The sequence below is a fragment of the Epinephelus moara genome, chromosome 13 (genome assembly GCF_006386435.1).
Source record: "Epinephelus moara isolate mb chromosome 13, YSFRI_EMoa_1.0, whole genome shotgun sequence".
Taxonomy (NCBI): Eukaryota; Metazoa; Chordata; class Actinopteri; order Perciformes; family Serranidae; genus Epinephelus; species Epinephelus moara.
Genome location: NC_065518.1, coordinates 1,289,510 through 1,307,317, shown reverse-complemented (window position 1 = coordinate 1,307,317; position 17,808 = coordinate 1,289,510). Strand labels below are relative to the sequence as shown.

At 37.6% G+C, this 17,808-nt stretch overlaps 1 protein-coding gene across 2 annotated transcripts in view; it reads right to left on the bottom strand.

Annotated features, from left to right (window-relative positions):
* Positions 1–17,074, bottom strand: part of grnb (granulin b) — a 30,548-nt gene extending 13,474 nt beyond the window's left edge. The window contains exons 1-10 of one of the 2 annotated variants that reach the window (XM_050059344.1): positions 16,926–17,074; positions 16,548–16,637; positions 13,797–13,937; positions 13,182–13,322; positions 9,944–10,057; positions 7,582–7,723; positions 7,312–7,421; positions 5,629–5,758; positions 5,422–5,513; positions 3,840–3,990 (exon numbers count right to left, since the gene is read on the bottom strand). In XM_050059344.1, the coding sequence (XP_049915301.1) occupies positions 3,840–3,990; positions 5,422–5,513; positions 5,629–5,758; positions 7,312–7,421; positions 7,582–7,723; positions 9,944–10,057; positions 13,182–13,322; positions 13,797–13,937; positions 16,548–16,550 (1,024 nt within the window). In that variant the 5' untranslated portion in view covers positions 16,551–16,637; positions 16,926–17,074. The remainder of the gene's footprint in view (positions 1–3,839; positions 3,991–5,421; positions 5,514–5,628; positions 5,759–7,311; positions 7,422–7,581; positions 7,724–9,943; positions 10,058–13,181; positions 13,323–13,796; positions 13,938–16,547; positions 16,638–16,925) is intronic. The other variant, XM_050059345.1, reaches the window with a different exon arrangement.
* Between the last annotated feature and the right edge of the window lie 734 nt (positions 17,075–17,808).

Below are 17,808 nucleotides of genomic sequence, written 5' to 3'. Positions count from 1 at the left end.
CTTATGATGTAGATAATGAACAACATTGCATTGATAGCGGCAGCAATCTAAATTGTAAGTATTATTCTCCACACCAGTTGCAACGTGTTAACAGTAATACTAATTACTCATTCCTACACCTGAATGTAAGAAGTCTGAACAAACATCACGATGAACTAGCCTCCTTCCTAACCACCACAGGTTGTAGCTTTGACGTAATTGGGTGTAGTGAAACCTGGATAAATGACAGCTCTTATATAAATTCACTAAACCTAGATGGCTACAGGTTCTATAACAAAAACAGACTTGGCAGAACAGGTGGTGGTGTATGTCTGTATGTAAACTCTAGACATCCAGTAAATGTTCATGACGATCTTGTTACTGATGATGGTAAATCTGACTCTCTTTTTATTGAGATAAATATTAATAAGGGTAAAAGTCTTATAATTGGAGTGATTTATCGTCCCCCCGACTCTGATTTAGGCACTTTTCAGGTTAAATTGGATGAACTTTTATTTTCCATAAATAGTTTCAACAAAGACTGTGTAATTCTTGGGGATTTCAATATTGATATCTCTAAGGATGACACTGTTAAAAGAGATTTTATTAACACATTACATTCATTTTCCTTTTTCCCTACCATAAATACTTTTACCAGAGTAACGCAGTATAGCAAGTCAATTATTGATAACATTATTACAAACATTCAAAATGCTTGTTCTGTATCGGGTGTTGTGCTTAATGATATATCTGACCATTTTCCTGTAGTTCTATTCATTGATCTTGCTAGAAAATCTATACTGTCATGCCATAAAACTAAAGCTAAAGTGCTAAATGAAAGAACCTTGCAGCAATTGCGCGAAAGCTTGCAAGCGAAAACATGGGATTCGGTCTATCATTGCAGAGATCCTGATACAGCATATAATATCTTGCTCACTGAGATTACAGAATCCTTTTGCCGCACCATACCCGAAAAAATTGTTACATGCAGAACTGTAGATCAAAATCCTTGGCTTACTAAAGGTATTCTAAAGTCTATTAACCATAAAAATAAACTCTACAGACGTTACATCAATAACCCAAGTGAGGCAAATAAGAGAGAGTATAATTCATATAGGAATAAATTAACATATATCATACGAAAGAGCAAAAGAAGTTACTATGCAGATGCTATAGATGCATCACAGGGAGACTCTAAAAAGTCCTGGAAGGTGTTAAATAAGGTCCTCGGTAGGGGCAATAACCCTACTGTGCTCCCTGATATAAAGAATTATAAGGCCAGTGACTCCTGTAATGATATTAGCTATGGTGATCTTGCAAACTGCTTTAATAATCATTTTATTTCCATTGGTGGAAATATTTCTAACAAAATTAACCAACCTCAGGGTGCCTCTTTTAGGCAATTTTAATCTGGAAATTACCTTAAGTCTTTTTTCTTAAAGCCAACAGATGGAAATGAAGTTTCAAAAATCATCTTGAATATGAAAAGCTCACATACAGCTGGAGCAGATGGAATTTGTAGCAAAACTTTGAAAGCAATTGTAAATGAAATAATAGAACCACTTGTCTACTGTATTAATCTTTCATTATTCCTTGGAGTTGTGCCAAAGATGGCAAAAATAGCAAGAATTGTACCAGTCTTTAAGTCTGGTGATAAAAATGATATGAACAACTATCGACCAATATCTATATTGCCCACACTCTCTAAGGTATTAGAAAAAATTGTGTATAGTAGATTAAGTGGTTATCTAGACAACTTAAATATTCTTGTCCCATCTCAGTATGGCTTCAGGAAAAAAATTACTACTTGTATGGCAGTTCTTGATCTTACTGAAAGTATAAATGATGCTATTGAAAAAGGTGAATGCGGCATTGGTATTTTTCTGGACCTGACGAAGGCGTTTGACACTATCGACTTTGAGATTCTGTTGAACAAATTGCATCATTATGGTGTCAGAGGTATTGCACTCAGCTGGTTTAGAAGTTACTTGTATGGAAGACAACAATATGTGTCCCTAAATGGCCACAAATCATTAAGTAAATTCATCAAATATGGGGTGCCCCAGGGCTCTATTCTGGGGCCGCTCTTGTTTATCCTGTATATGAATGACTTTGTAAATTCCACCTGTGTTCTTCATAAAATACTGTTTGCTGATGATACCAACCTGTTCTTGTCGCACAAGAGTCCACCTAAACTTCAAGGAATTCTAAATAGGGAGCTCCTGAAGGTGGACTGTTGGTTTAAATGCAACAAACTATCTCTCAACATCAGCAAGACAAATTATATTGTTTTTGGCTCTAATAATAATAAAAAAAATGCTGAACATGTTTGTATTAAAATAAACGGGCAGGATATTGTTAGAGTAATTTCTACAAAATTTCTGGGGGTCCACATTGACGAGTATTTAAATTTCAAATGCCATATTGATGATTTAACAAAAAAATTGTCTAAATATGTTGGCTTGTTCTTTAAACTAAGGAATTTTCTTCCACTTTCAGCACTCCTTACCTTATATAAATCTCTATTTGAGCCGCATATAAATTACTGTAATATTATTTGGTGCAACACTTTTCCTAGTCACCTCAAAAAATTAGAGATCCTCCAAAAGAGAGTTATACGTGTCTTGTCGTGGTCCAGTGGTAATGCTTCAACAGGTCCCTTTTTCCGCAAGTATGGTCTTCTGAGGCTTGCTGAGTGCAATGTCTTTCATAATGCATGTACAATGTATCAGGTTGTTCATGGGTTAAACTGCCAATTATGTCACCTTGTTCCAGTCTGCCTCCCTCTGCACACGTATGACACTAGGAAAAAACATCTTATTATGGGAAAAAAACGAAGGCTTAAATGCACCAGTTTGAGCATTGTGAGCAGAGGACCGCAGATATGGAACGAGCTAGAAGACGATATTAAAATGTCACATTCTGTTTTCCTTTTCAAAAAGAACCTAAAGAGGAAGCTGTTATCTACATATAAGGAACTGTGAACTCATGCCCCAGGTGTTTTGATCTGATTTGTATCTTGTAAATTTACATTATTGATATGCTGATATTTTGTTTGTTTGGTGCCTGATTCTGGAGTATCTGGGGCACTCCTTGACTTTTGATACGTTTGATACTCTTGATACTTCTGATGCGCATGTATGATTGAATATATGTTCAGAGGAACACTACCTATGGTAATATCGGACTGATCTAGTGTCTGGGGATTGTTTGTTTGTATGTTTCTTCTTTTGTGTATTATGTCTAATGATTGTTTGTTTGTATGTTTCTTCTTTTGTGTATTATGTCTAATGTCCTATTTGTGTTTTATGTTGGGCCCCCTCCTAAAAGCTTTGGGTAGCTTACTTGGGGTGTCCCCTTCACACATCCAAATTTGTGATGCATTTATTGAATGGTATCGGTATTATTTTGATGTGTGAATAAAAATCAAAATCAAATCAAATCAAATCAAAAGTGCCATATAAATAAAGTTATTATTATTATTTGTTCCTTTTATTAAGGAACATCACGGCAGCATCACGACCAGAAACCGAACAACTACAACACGTCACACAAAAAGTCCTCAGAATAAAATACCTGGAGTGAGTGTGACAAAAAGAAAAACATGTCGTAATATTTAATTCATCACTCTTTGAGGTCTATAAATTCTCTGAGAGTCGCTTCCCCTTAAGACTAGATAAAAGGCCTTAAACTTATCCATGACACAACAGATAACGTTCAGTTCCTGCCCAACATTAGATCAACTCGCTGGAGAAAACAATTTAATGCAAATCAAATAATTAAAAATAAAGAGGGACAGTCAAACACAAGTTCTGCTTTAAGATGGATTTCCCCTGGAGATGAAACCATTGAACTCTGACCTTTGCTCTGCACTGCCACCAGCTCCGTCACAGCGGCGGGGATCTTCATGGTCATGGCGGTCTCTCCGTGGGCGGACACACAGGTGCTGTGGGAGAGGTCACACTGGGTGTCTGCAGGACAGCAGTGGATGTGATCTGAGCAGCAGACGGCCTGGAAGGAAAGAGGACAGTATCTTAATGAACACTGAATTACTGGCTCTCAGCTTCAGACTGAGTCCTCTGAACTGTCACTTTAGTTATGTGCAGTTTACAGGTTTGTGTCAGAGCTTCAGTTCATATAAAGCTAATTTATTTATATCGACATAAAACCAATAAAAAGCTGCTGTGATTTGAAGAAAATAATTCTCAAGAGCCCGATCAGGTTTTACAACGTTAATGTAGAACTGAGTGACCTCTGTGTCACAAATATATCTTTTAACCTTTTTTGTAATGACATATTTTTTTTACTGTTCTTCTGAGAATTTATTTATGGACGCCAACGTGATAAATAAAAATCCTGGGAGGAATTATTTTGCTAAAATTTCTCACCACGTTGCAACACTAAATCATTTTGATTAGGTTTCTCAATATTTTGCAACACAAAGTCATCATTTTGATAAAGTTTCTCACTATTTTGCAACACAAAGTCATCATTTTGATAAGGTTTCTCACTCTTTTGCAACACAAAGTCATCATTTTGATAAAGTTTCTCACTATTTTGCAACATGAAGTCACCATTTTGATAGTGTCTCACTATTTTGCAACATGAAGTCACCATTTTGATAAAGTGTCTCACTATTTTGCAACATGAAGTCATCATTTTCATAAAGTTTCTCACTATTTTGCAACACAAAGTCATCATTCTGATTCGGTTTCTCGCTATTTTGCAACACAAAGTCATCATTTTGATTAGGTTTCTCACTATTTTGCAACACAAAGTCATCACATTTTGATAGTGTCTCACTATTTTGCAACATGAAGTCATCATTTTGATAAAGTGTCTCACTATTTCGCAACATGAAGTCATCATTTTCATAAAGTTTCTCACTATTTTGCAACACAAAGTCATCATTCTGATTAGGTTTCTCACTATTTTGCAACACAAAGTCATCATTTTGATTAGGTTTCTCACTATTTTGCAACACAAAGTCATCATTTTGATAAAGTGTCTCACTATTTTGCAACACAAAGTCATCATTCTGATTAGGTTTCTCACTATTTTGCAACACAAAGTCATCATTTTGATTAGGTTTCTCACTATTTTGCAACACAAAGTCATCATTTTGATAAAGTGTCTCACTATTTTGCAACATGAAGTCATCATTTTGATAGTGTCTCACTATTTTGCAACATGAAGTCATCATTTTCATAAAGTTTCTCACTATTTTGCAACATGAAGTCATCATTTTGATTAAGTGTAAAATATCTTTAATATTTTAATTATTTTCTTTAATATTTTATAATTATCTATAATATTTTTTATAATATTTTATAATTATTTATTATTTTAATATTTTCTATAAAGAGGTTTGGACTGTAGGATCTGCAGCTCCTGGTTTAGTCTGGGCAGTAATGTCTCTCCAGGCTGGTTCAGCTTACTCACATTGGGCATCGGACAGCAGCCATATGTGCCGTTGGTCATCTGGCAGCATGTGGTCTGGTCAGGACACGCTGACTTCTTGTCTGGACACTCGACTGCAGGGACAAGGAACCAGAATAGAAACACGGTCCAACGATTAATACTTTGTTTCCTGCACATAATTTAATCTCAACAGTTACATCCACTCCCTTTTCAGTAACATCTGCTTACCGTCATTGGGTACAGCAGCGATCTTCTTCAGCAGGGGCACACTCATCTCTCCAGACTTACAGACCCCATGCTCCAGGTCACATATTGTGTTGCTAGGGCAACAGTGGAGATGGTCGCTGCAGCACATGGCCTGCACAGGTTTCAAAATATCAAACACAGAGGGAGCAAAATAATTAAAGTTTGATATTTTGGCAATGTAAAAGGATCCATCCAGCCACGTACAGTATTACAGCTTTAATTTCCAACTTCAGTCTCACACCATCAACCTTTATTTTATCCTAATAAAGCCGTTAAACCACAGCAACATAACTTACTACTGCTACATCTTAAATTCACAAGCTGAAGTCCTCCCTGTAGGATCATCTGTGCAGCAGTGAAATGAAATAAAAGTGTGCAACGATCCACTGTGAGGATTTTAAATTAATGAGATGTAATACAAAAACCACCTGCTAAAAGCAGTGCTTGACTTTGACATTAAAATCTACCTACAAGTAGTTTTTCCAGTATCCTCTGGTGTGATACAGTTACTGGTAATTTGATTCTGTGTCTGGCACCTTGAAGTGTTATTATGTGGCATGATTAAAACCACAGTACGTAACGTTCTGTTTCACCTGCAGCACAGAAAAGACGTGCACACTGACAAGGCTGTGTGGAAGTAATTTGATATGTGATATTAAATGTTTCTGATCTAACAGACAGGTTATTATTTGTGCATCATCCCGTCTCTTCTTTAATCTTGTTATTGAAGTAGTAGGTATTAAAAATTCATGACGTCTTATCCTGCCTTCAAGTCATGTTTAGAACAAGTGCAGGTATTCAGGTATACTAAGTTTACCCACCTCCTTTTTTTGGCCGTGCACAGTATATCCACCTATCAGCCAAGCAGCTGTCAGAATATATAGAAGTGTAAACCCACTTTCTCCTCAGTAACTCCTCCCATCTACATAGTAATACACCCACCTCCCCAGCTACACCACTGCTTATGACTGTTGAGGAACTTACATTTGTGTTTTGGTCGTACAAACTGAGTCCCAGTGACCAGAAAGGTCATTAGTCGGCAAGATTTCACTGGTCGCTTAGTCACAGAAAAAAAAACATGTCAAACTCTATGAGGAGCTGCACCTTGTCAGAATAAATCCAAACCTATATGACTGGAGCATGTGTGACTTTACTTTGAAAGGACAGACACAGGAAGTGTCCACGCTCAGCAGTCAGACAGGAGTCAGGTTAATTTCCAGGGCTGGTACCTGCGGTTATTCCACAGGCTAGTTAATAACATGTCGGGCAGGAAATCCAAAGTGTGGGATCATTTTGAGAAGGTGAAGGACGAACCCAAGGTGATATGTAAACTCATCTTCATTGGTCGACTACAAACATGACGTATCATCTGAAACATGGAAGTAGCTACATGCCCATTAGCCCACAGCGTCATTAACAGGCGGCTCGCTCAGTGTGTGACGTGCACTTGTAGATAAAATATAGGCCTATATTAATGAAGGTTCATTAGTACGGTTTTGTATTTCTCTGTAATGTAGCACAGTGTTAACAATGTTACTGATACTATTCTTTCTCACACCTTCAACTCAAACCACCAAAATATATCATTTAATCATTACATTCATATCAGAAACATGCAGGAGACTAGTCCACTGATGGACCTAAATGACGACGAGTCATGTGTACCTGTGGGTAGGGGCAGCAGCCGTAGTCTCCACTGGTGAGCAGGCAACATGTGTAACTATCTGGGCAGCTGCTTTTACCCCCAGGACACGTCACTGAGCCAACAGCAGAAGCTACAGACACATAAAAATCATTAGTCATTAGTTATAAGTACAGTATCATCAGCATATAAAGAAACATGAAGACCAGAGAAAGAAACATCAACAACAGCTGGAATAACTGAAGCACAACTGTGATTTGAGTACATGACCATCTACATGAGGAGTTCCCCACCTGCATTACTGTCCCTCCTCCTGGCAGGCAGTTTCTGCAGCATGGGGAAAGACTCCAGTGAGGGAGACGCACACTTTGAGTGAACAAGATCACAAATTGTTCCCTCAGGACAACAGTGGAGTTTATCTTCACAACACACCGCCTGTACAAGAGAAGAAAATCATTTCAGACAGTCAGGAACACTCATCAGTTTCCTGCAGATAATAAAAGTGTACAGGTGATCCATTTGAACGCTGACAGAGAGGATTACAAATGTGTGACAAGCAAACCATCATTTAGAATTACCAGATATTAAACTTTTGTAATATATGGATTTGTTTGGCTGAGAATACGTGTAGAAATCAGACATAAATCTGTTTTACTATCAAGTTAAATGTCTCTCTTCAACATGAGCACTGTGACCGATGATGCTGTCGAGTGTGTAAAAAGCAAACACCATATTTTACCCTGTCACCAAAACAGACAGTGACAGTTTGATGGTGGCGGCTCTTCATTTCTGCTTTAAGTAGTTGGTATTCAGCTGGTATTTCAACAGGCACTGGATAAGAATTACCAACACCAACATTTTAAAGAAGCAACTAAATCTGTCATTTTACTGGATTGTTTTTTACTATGACCTACGGGGGGACTATACGACTTTTAATAGTATGTCAATATTTTTATGATCGTACCAGTGTGATTGTCGTCGTAAACTAATCTGAATTTAGAGGCAACACTGCTCGTATGTGACACTTTAGACGGCTTTAATTTTAAAAATTCCACATCAGAATTTATTGATATTGTCTGAATGACACTCTGAGGTGGTGTACTGTCATTTTGAAGTAAGACTGGTTGCTGAAATTACATTTGACTAATTATTTACACGACTGAAAGTCAATTTCTCTCTGAAATACAGTTTGCAGGTGTTTTTTTAAAACTATCACTCTTTCTAATAATTTAATATTCATTTGTTTTATTAACTTATTTATGTATTTTCATTTATCTATTTATTAATGACTGAGTGACTGACTGATTGATTTATTGAATGAATGTGAAACTGCCCATCAAGTTCACTGGAAAGTTGCTTTTATTTTGAAATTAGTTCTTACACTCTGTTACCGTAACACCTTGTACAGAGGTCGTCAACCTTCACTAGCAAAAGAGCCATTTTTGCCTAAAAATAATTTTAAAAACCTATCCAGAGCCACTAAACAAATTGAGCATTATAATGAAGGTGACACAAACTATTAAATCTATTTATGATTATGTTTAACCACCAGATGGCACTGCAGTGGGCTATTTATGATTATCAGGAACTTTAACTTGGCAGAGTTGGCGGTTAAAGCAAACAAATCTCTTCATGTGCAATTTAATTCTGTTCTTTCCAAAACGTTTCCTTTTTTGGATTTGGAATCCAGAGCAAAGCTAAGGAGCCTCAAGACTACTGTAGCCACAGCTATTAATCAGTCCCTCCAGGATCTCGAGGCAAAAAAATGTTGAATTTGCAGCCAATCTTGTCAAAAATTGCGATGGAAATTGCGGCAAATTACAAAAATTGCGGCTAATGACAAAAGGAGAATTTTTTTTTTGTTTTTGTTTTTAAATTACTACCTCCAAAAAAATAAGTCATGTAGTCACTTGCTATAATCATACTGAATATTACAAAAATAGCTGCAAATGTTTTTTATAGTTCTCTTCTTTAGTTTTATTTAATTAGTTTCAAAACATGGACTCCAATAACGTTGCAAAATATCCCGAGTGAATATTGTCGCTCTCAAACCAGACAGTGTGACTGTACAACATGTCAGCTACATCTTCTGTAAACATAACATTTAATACATTCAACACATACTGACTGCATTTACACAGTGCACATTCTGTTGTCAATACACAGCGTTTCTCCAGACTGCAGTGCCATTAGCACATTTGATGACGCGTCTGATGACGTTTCAAATGATGTCGCATGTGCAACGACTTCCGGTTGGCCGGAAAATGCGATAAATTCGTGGGACTTCTGAAAAAATTGCAAGCCCCCAAAATGTTAAAAAACAACAACAACAAAAAAACTTAATTTCCATGTTTTTTTTTTTGTTTTTTTTGTCAAAGCCGCAGGGAGCCACTGGAGAGAGGCTGAAGAGCCACATGTGGCTCCAGAGCCACAGGCTGCCTTCCCTGGTCTAGTATATATGTTCACATACCACAAATCAAATCAATTCTAACACTGTGACCAGAGAGTTAGTCCTAGATGATAAAACAGTTTCTTATACAACTGAGCAGCTGTTGGCATCAAATGCTAACCAGCAGAGTGTGTAACGTGTTTCCTGGTGTGAAGTTATTTTGGGGTTTGTGTTTTAGTGTGTGAGTGTGAGTTCATGTATATCACCTTAGCTAATGGACAGCAGCCCCAGGAGCCGTCAAGAAGCTGGCAGCAAGTGGTGTCATCGGGACACTCAGACTCCTGGTCCGGACAAATGACTGCTTTTAGCTTCTCTCCGAGCTGCAGCCACCACACGCCACAGCCCACGCATACCAATGAAGAAAAAACAAAGACCAACATGTCAGAGACAGGACTGCAAATGTATTTACTTGTGGAAACAGATTTTAGCTTCCTACACTACAAACATAAGCAGTGTAAGATCAGTCCTCATGCCGGATCTATTATTCATGAAAATGCATTTAGTACCACTGTACACCAAAACCACATTAACTTAAAAAACACTGTGAAAAGTGAGCAAGAATAAAACTGCTGCGTCCTACGAGAGGATCCTCAAGACTGTAGAGTTCATTTCAACGATTTGTCGATTGAGTGAAGCAAAAAGTCAAACATTACCCAGAACTTGCTTTTCAAATTTAGGATATTCTGCTTGTTTTGTCTTGTATGACAGTAAACTAAATATTTTTAGGGATTTGGACTGCTGGTTACAAAACAAACAATCTGAAGACGTCATATTGGGCTTTATCAAACTGTGATGGACATCTTTCAGACTTTTTTTGACAATTTCAAGACAAACTGATCACTCAGTTAGTCGAGAAAACAATCGGTGGATTGATTGACAATGAAAATAATAGTTAGTTGCAGACTTAAAAAAAAACAAAAAAAAGCTGTTTGTCTTGCTATTTTTATGATGCGGCAAAAATGTTAAATGTGTACTGAGAGTGTATATAAAATATTTTATGCCTATATCCTCTTTGAAGAATGACTGAGCTCTGCAGATTCTATGGCTGTTCATAGGTGATTGTTTCCTTTGTGTAAAGTTTATATTTTGGTCTGAAGGTGAGCAACAAAAAAGCTAATAACAGGAAATGTGCTCAGTAAATGTTATGGCGATCTGAATTTAATGTTTTAAAAGGGGGCTGCGCAATATAGAGAAAATCAAATATCTTAATATTTGACACCTCGATACTGAGATGAAATTGTAAAGCTGACTGTTGGTGCTTTCATGAAATGTTTACAGAATGAGATTTTTGATAAATAATCATCAATAATGTGAATATGATGACTAAGTGTGTACAAGCAAATAATAGAGCAGTCTGGTAAGTTCAGAAAATGACATCACTTAACTGTAATGCAGCCTTTAAAACCAGGAACAGACAACACTCATGATAGAACAATATCCAAAATCTAAGACGACATTTAGTCTCATATCACGATATCAATAATATCGATATGTTGCCCAGCCCTAAATTGTAAGTAAGTAAGTAAATAGTTATTTATATAGCACCTTTTTTAATGCAGGTTACAAAGTGCTTTACACTGACATTGAGACACAAAGAAAAGAGGACCCCAAGACCATAAAAGACACATTCAAGAACACATACAGACAACACACACATATACGAGCACAGCGAGCATGCAGTCATCATCCAGAGTATACACTTGAATTTATCAAATGTTATGAGTAAGCCGTTCTAAAAAAGTAGGTTTTTAGGTGTTTTTTGAACCAGTCAACAGATTCAGCTGACCTAATGGAAGTGGGGAGGTTGTTCCAAAGTCTGGATGCCAGGGCAGCAAAAGCACAGTCACCTTTGGGTTTTAGTTTGGTACGTGGTATGGCCAACAGGTTTTGGTTGGAAGACCTAAGTGACCGCTCAGTAGTATATGGGCTTAGCAGCTCGGAAGTAAAGGTAGGAGCTAAACCGTGTAAGGCTTTTTGTCGGGGCCAAAAATAAGAATCTCAGTTTTGTCAGAATTTAGCTGAAGAAAGTTGACAGACATCCAGTCCTTCATTGCAGCTTAACGGTTGTGGAGAGTGTTTAAGTTGCTAAGATCATCTGGCTTTACTGAAAAAGATTGCTGAGTGTCATCCGCATAGCAATGATAGGATATACAACCATAACGACTGATTATCTGGCCCAAGGGAAGCATATACAATGAGAAAAGAATGGGACCAAGGATTGAGCCCTGGGGCACCCCATATAACATCGGAGTGGACGAGGACACATAGTTACCTATGGAGACAGAAAAATGTCTATTTGACAAATATGTCAAAAAATAAACTGTGGCCTGATGGTGGCAGAGGAAAGGTCAGGTGGTCACTAGACAATAAGGGGCCGTGTCTGCCAAAGTGTTTTTTAATGAGGCCAGCATATTTTTGTGATGCTTTTGCAATGGGAGCGCCGTTATTTATGCTGCGCTACAAAGGCTGGCAGGATGGCGAGGTGCTGTGTGTGAATTCTACGCTGAGCACTGTTGGTTTGATGTTTTTTCTTCTGAGTGTTGTAAAATGTTCAACTTTGGGTTAAAATGCTGCGCTCGTCGCTGTCACGTCAGCTGTTCAGTCCCAGTGGAGGAGGGACAAATACCACAAAGACAAACCGTCACATCTTACATGTACAAGTGCTGAAAAACAACAACGGAGGTGAAATCTGTTAATATACTGTACATATATATTAAGTTTCCTCCAGTGAACGCACAGAGACCAGCGGGTCCATCCTCTCTCCCTGCATGCTTGAGCCTTTCCCCAGTTCAGACCAAGTACTCCACCTTCTGCTGAAATGTACTTCCGCTGCGTCTCCAAAGCACTTACACACTCTTAGCTTGTCGTTTCCTGAGGAGCACCTGGCGTTTTCAGCTGGGAAAAAACTCTTTGGTGGACACGGAGCTTTAGGATTCATCCACTTAAAAAATGCTCCATTATGTCGATGATGTTCAATAATATATTTCTATTTCTTACACTTTCCTGAAAGAGCAAAAATGTTTTGACCTTTTTATTTCTGAAATTCTTCACTGCCACGTCTGTCATTTTGTCTCATTTGCACTTTGTACCAATTCTTTATGTGTTAAGGTCTAAAAGTACACTTCAATAAAGGACAGCTTATTGTGCGTTTTGTGTTGGATAAGAGTAAAGACAGATAAAGATAAGAATACACCAAGTGCACATGCAGCAGATCTCCTGGTGTCAAAGCTGCTGTCTGACCTGCTTTCTTCAAAGAAATGTATTTGCATGTCTAAAGGATGACGTCCAGAAAACAATCAGTGGCTGCCAGGACGTAATGCTCCATAGGCTGAAGGTTGAAAAACAGCTCAAACTTCCTACAGATCAAGTCTAATGAGCTCAGAGGAGACGGTACACAGAGATATAACACGCCTTTGACTTGATGAAGCCCTTTGTTAGAGTTACCTGAGGGACGAGTGGGGCCTGTTTGGTGGGAACTCGTCTCATCCAGGGCAGAGAAACTGTCTTATTGACACATTTGGCGTGGACGAGATCACAGACCGTCCCTTCATAGCAGCAGTGGAGGTGGTCCGAACAACACTCAGCCTGCAGGGGGATTAAAACAAAAAAGAGGTGTGAGGAATGACAATAAACACAACAAACAAAGAGCAGCAGAAAATGACGTGTAGGATGAGCTCATCAGAGGTCACTGTGTACACACCTTAAATTCTCCATAAGCTACGTAACATAGACTCCTTCAAACACGCACGCTCTTTATTTAGGCTGTGAACATTCTCAGTTATTGAGGTCACAGTATCTGCAGAGATGTTTGTTAAAGTTTCAGCTGCTCAAACAAGAAATTAAGAAGAAAAGACCGCTGTGACCTTGTGTCAGCTGTCGTCCTGTCTTAATGAAATGTGTTGAGGCTGTGCCCAAAGTTCTTCTTCCATGAGGCTAATGTATTTTTTAAATTCTTTGCAATGGCAGGACTGAGCTTAACTCGACTGTATCAGCAACAAGTACATTACTGAGTGTCAACCAGTAATTTCATTTAAGACACATAACTGAGCCGTAACTCACATGTGGCAGTGGACAGCATCCGTATCCTCCCACACTGTTCTTACAGCAGGTGTTTTTGTCCTCACACATGCCTCCATCAGGACAGACCAGTGCTGAGCTCAGGCCCAGCAGAGCCAGAAACAAGATCCCCATCTGTAGCGTCTGAACACGAGACAAAAGAGGAGAGGAGAGGAGAGGAGAGGCTGTCGGCAATGTAGCATGATGCAACAAAGATCTTAAACTACTGTCAACATCTTCTTATCTTCTTGGTTTCTGTGTTTCTTTTGGGTTGTGAGGAACTATATCATTGTGGGGAGGGATAACAAAGGTAAATATGTGCAGCAGCTCAGCAAGAATTCCTGCTGATAAGCTGGATTTCAACACTAAACAAACCCTCATCCTTCCTGTAAAGTTCATGTCCTTTTTACTCACATCTCTGGCATTCCTCAGCCTAAACAAACACTATATTTCATTTGAGTATTTCCACTTAATGCTACTTTATATTTCTGCATCATCACTTGCCAGAGGAATATTGTACATTTTGAAGGGTCTCACGAAGGGTAAAATATGATCCACAAATTAAACTGCCAAAAGAGTATGAGGTAGTTAAAACGAGCCCAATATTGACCAACAACAACAACACTAAAGTAGCACTTACATATTACTTTAATACTTTAAGTACATCTTGCTGCTTCTTACTTTTTTTTTTAACTTTAACTCAAGTGAGATTTTAAATGAAGGACTTTTACTTCTAATTATGTATTCCTACCCCGTGGTATTGCAACTTTTAACCCCTTTAAACCTGGATTGACATCCATTTTCTTGTGCTGCGTTCAGACGCCTTTTACTAGCATTTAAAACGTTGCAACAAATTGGTTTGATTTCTATAGAAAACATTGAAAAATGCAATTAGCATTATTAGGAAAGTGTTATTAGAAAATTATCAAAAAACTAGGAAACATCAGTTTCTTATCAAATATTTAAAATTATGTTTAGCATGATTTTTACTACTAATTTTATTTTTTTTGTGTTTATTTTCAAGTAATTTTTTTTTCTTCTTTGGCTTGTTTTCGGTATGTTTTTATGTTCTAAGGTTACTCATTATAATGTTTTAATATCTCTCATTTCTCATTGCCTTCTTCCCATGTTTAAAAAAAAAAAGGCAAGCCCATCTGCTCAGGTTTCAAATAGTTAAATAATTTAAATACTTCTTCCACCGCTGGCTGTCTCTCATGTTTGTAGATAATCTACCCAGCATCAGTGCCGTGTCTGACAGAAATGTTGTAAATAAATACCAGCAGTAAGCTGCAGAGTGTGCAGGAATGTTTCCACTTTTATTCAACTAATCATGAGCAGAATCACAAAGCTACAGTTTGTAGAGTTTATCAGGGGGGCTTAGTGGTTAAAGTGTCCAATATTTGAAATAGTGCGGGTAGAAAAAAGAAATAAAACATTCAGCTATTGTGTCCTGGAGCCAAGATACTGAATCCTTCTCAGCCTCAGCAGCGAACCACTGATGGAAGTACTCATATCTTTAACTTAAGAAGAAGCAGAAATACCACAGTTAAAGTCCTGCATTCACAATTTCAATTAAATAGAAGTAAAAATTATTAGCATTAAAAAATGTTCTGAAAGTGCCAGATATAAAAGTGGTTATTAGGCATGCATGATGATGTCAGCATGTCGTCGATATTGGCTGGTATTGACTTTAACATGAACAATCAGAATCAGCTAACATGGTATTTTTTATTTTGCACAATGAATGTATATCACATACATTAAAAAGAATTATATTTCATGTCTCCACCTGCTGGTGTGCCGTCATGATAAGAGTATACATGTATAACATGATGTTAAAGGGAAATTTCAGTTTATTTCAACCTGTCTCCTATCGTCCTAAATTTGTTTCAGGTGACTAGTGACATAAAAATAATAGTTNATCATACCGTGGGTCCCAATTTTGGTACCGTGACAACACTAGTGTCTAAGTGTTGTAGCTGTTGTTACTGTTGCACTGACTTGATGTTGTCTTACTATTGTTATTGCTGAAGCCGTTGTGTCATGAATATGTTCTATTTTGTCACTATGTTTTTATATAATAGTGTCTTTTAGCAGAGAAATTATTCTCTGTTTCCCGCTCAGGGACTACAGATTAAAATGATCTTACAGCTAACTGTGGTTCAGCTGTGTAGCTGTGCACTGTCCCTGTTCAATAAATAAATAATACACTTAAATCACATTCAATAGTGATACTACAGTAAAAGTCCTTCATTCAAATTATTTACCTGAGTAAAAGTACATTTATAAGCATTGGAATATGTTCATAAAGTGCCAGAAATAAAAGTAGTCAAGAATGGGTCAACACAGGAATATGTAATCTATATTTTTTAAATTATGAGTGCTGATGCATTAATAAGTGCATCACTTATACACTGCTAGCATCTCAGTTTCCCTTCGGGATCAATAAAGTTTTATATTTGCCTGTGATAATACATCATATTTACTTGCTTATATTTTATATTATCAATCTGAACTTGCTGGGTAATTTCTGATATCAAATAAATGTATAATATTTCCCTCTAACAGTGGTGCAGCAGAAGTATCAAGTAGCAGAAAATGGAAATACTCAAATTAAGTACCCCAACACTGTACTTATGTTTTGTAGCCTACCTGAGTAAATGTAATTAGTTACCTTCCACCACTGTAGCTAGTTACTATATTAATGACGAGTAAAACTAAACACACATGTGTCTAACAGTGATAATACTTTACCATAATTATCAGATGATCAGGCAGATGAGCTCAGTTGTTGTTAACAAACAGCTCTGTGCTGCATCACGTCACCGTTACTCCTGTGACAACCTGCAGAACAACACAAACACCATTACTCACCATGACACTGTCAATAATACTCTGCAGTACTTTAACAAACTCAGCACTTTACCTAATTAAACTGGACACATGAAACTTTTCGCTGAAATTAACGAGCTAACGTCAGAGGAGCAGTTAGCTTCCTTTACAACAAGCTAACCCAAAGGAAAAACAAGTTAGCTTAGCATGCTAGGTGGCTAACAATAAAGCTAGCCGGTTTGAATGACTTCAAGCGGAGACATTTTCTTCTTCGTGGTAAAACAGGTGTGTTTTTCTTACCTGGTCGGTTCGGTGCAAAGAGTCCAACCTGTGAACATGTATGAGGGAAGTGTCAGCGGCTCCACAAACACTCAGAGTGACAAAGACTGAAGCTGTTTGTGATTCTCAATTCATTACATCACATGACACGGTCACACGTGACGCTGCAGTTTGGTGTTAAAGGGATATTACACCACATCTGACTGTTGCTGCTCACCACACTGAATATATATTTATTTATTTATTTATTTAATCTAACAGTAAATATTCATGACTGACTAAACACCACAGTTAAAGGCAGTGGTGGAGAGTAACTGAGTACTTTAGCAACACGCTAATGCTGCATATAGTCTGCCGGATATTCAAAAGAAGAAGAAGAAGAAGAAGAAGAAGAAGAAGAAGAAGAAGAAGAAGAGCTCAGTTCAGTACATTTATCCAAACAGTCTCTCAGTTCTTTTTAGAGCTATTTACTCTGAGTATTTACAATTTCTGCTACTTTACACTCCCACTACAGCACAGCTCAGAATTAAATGTACTTTTTACTCCACTACATTTATTTAATAACTTTATTTACTTTCCAAATTCAGCTTAAGAATCCAAAACATGACATCAACAAATAAGACTTCACTGATCCTCAGAGGGAAATTCACCCAAAAGTAGCTCGCTGTAAGGAATATATATCTTACTATATAATGATGAAAGCTCTGTGTGTGTGTGTGTGTGTGTGTGTGTGTGTGTGTGTGTTCTACGTTTTTCTCCTCACTGACTTGGTCAATCCATGTGAAATTTGGCACAGTGGTAGAGGGTCATGGGAGGATGCCAATGAAGCAATATTACATCAACTGGCCAAAGGGGGGCGCTATAGCAACCCATTGAAATGTCAAACTTTGAATGGGCATATCTC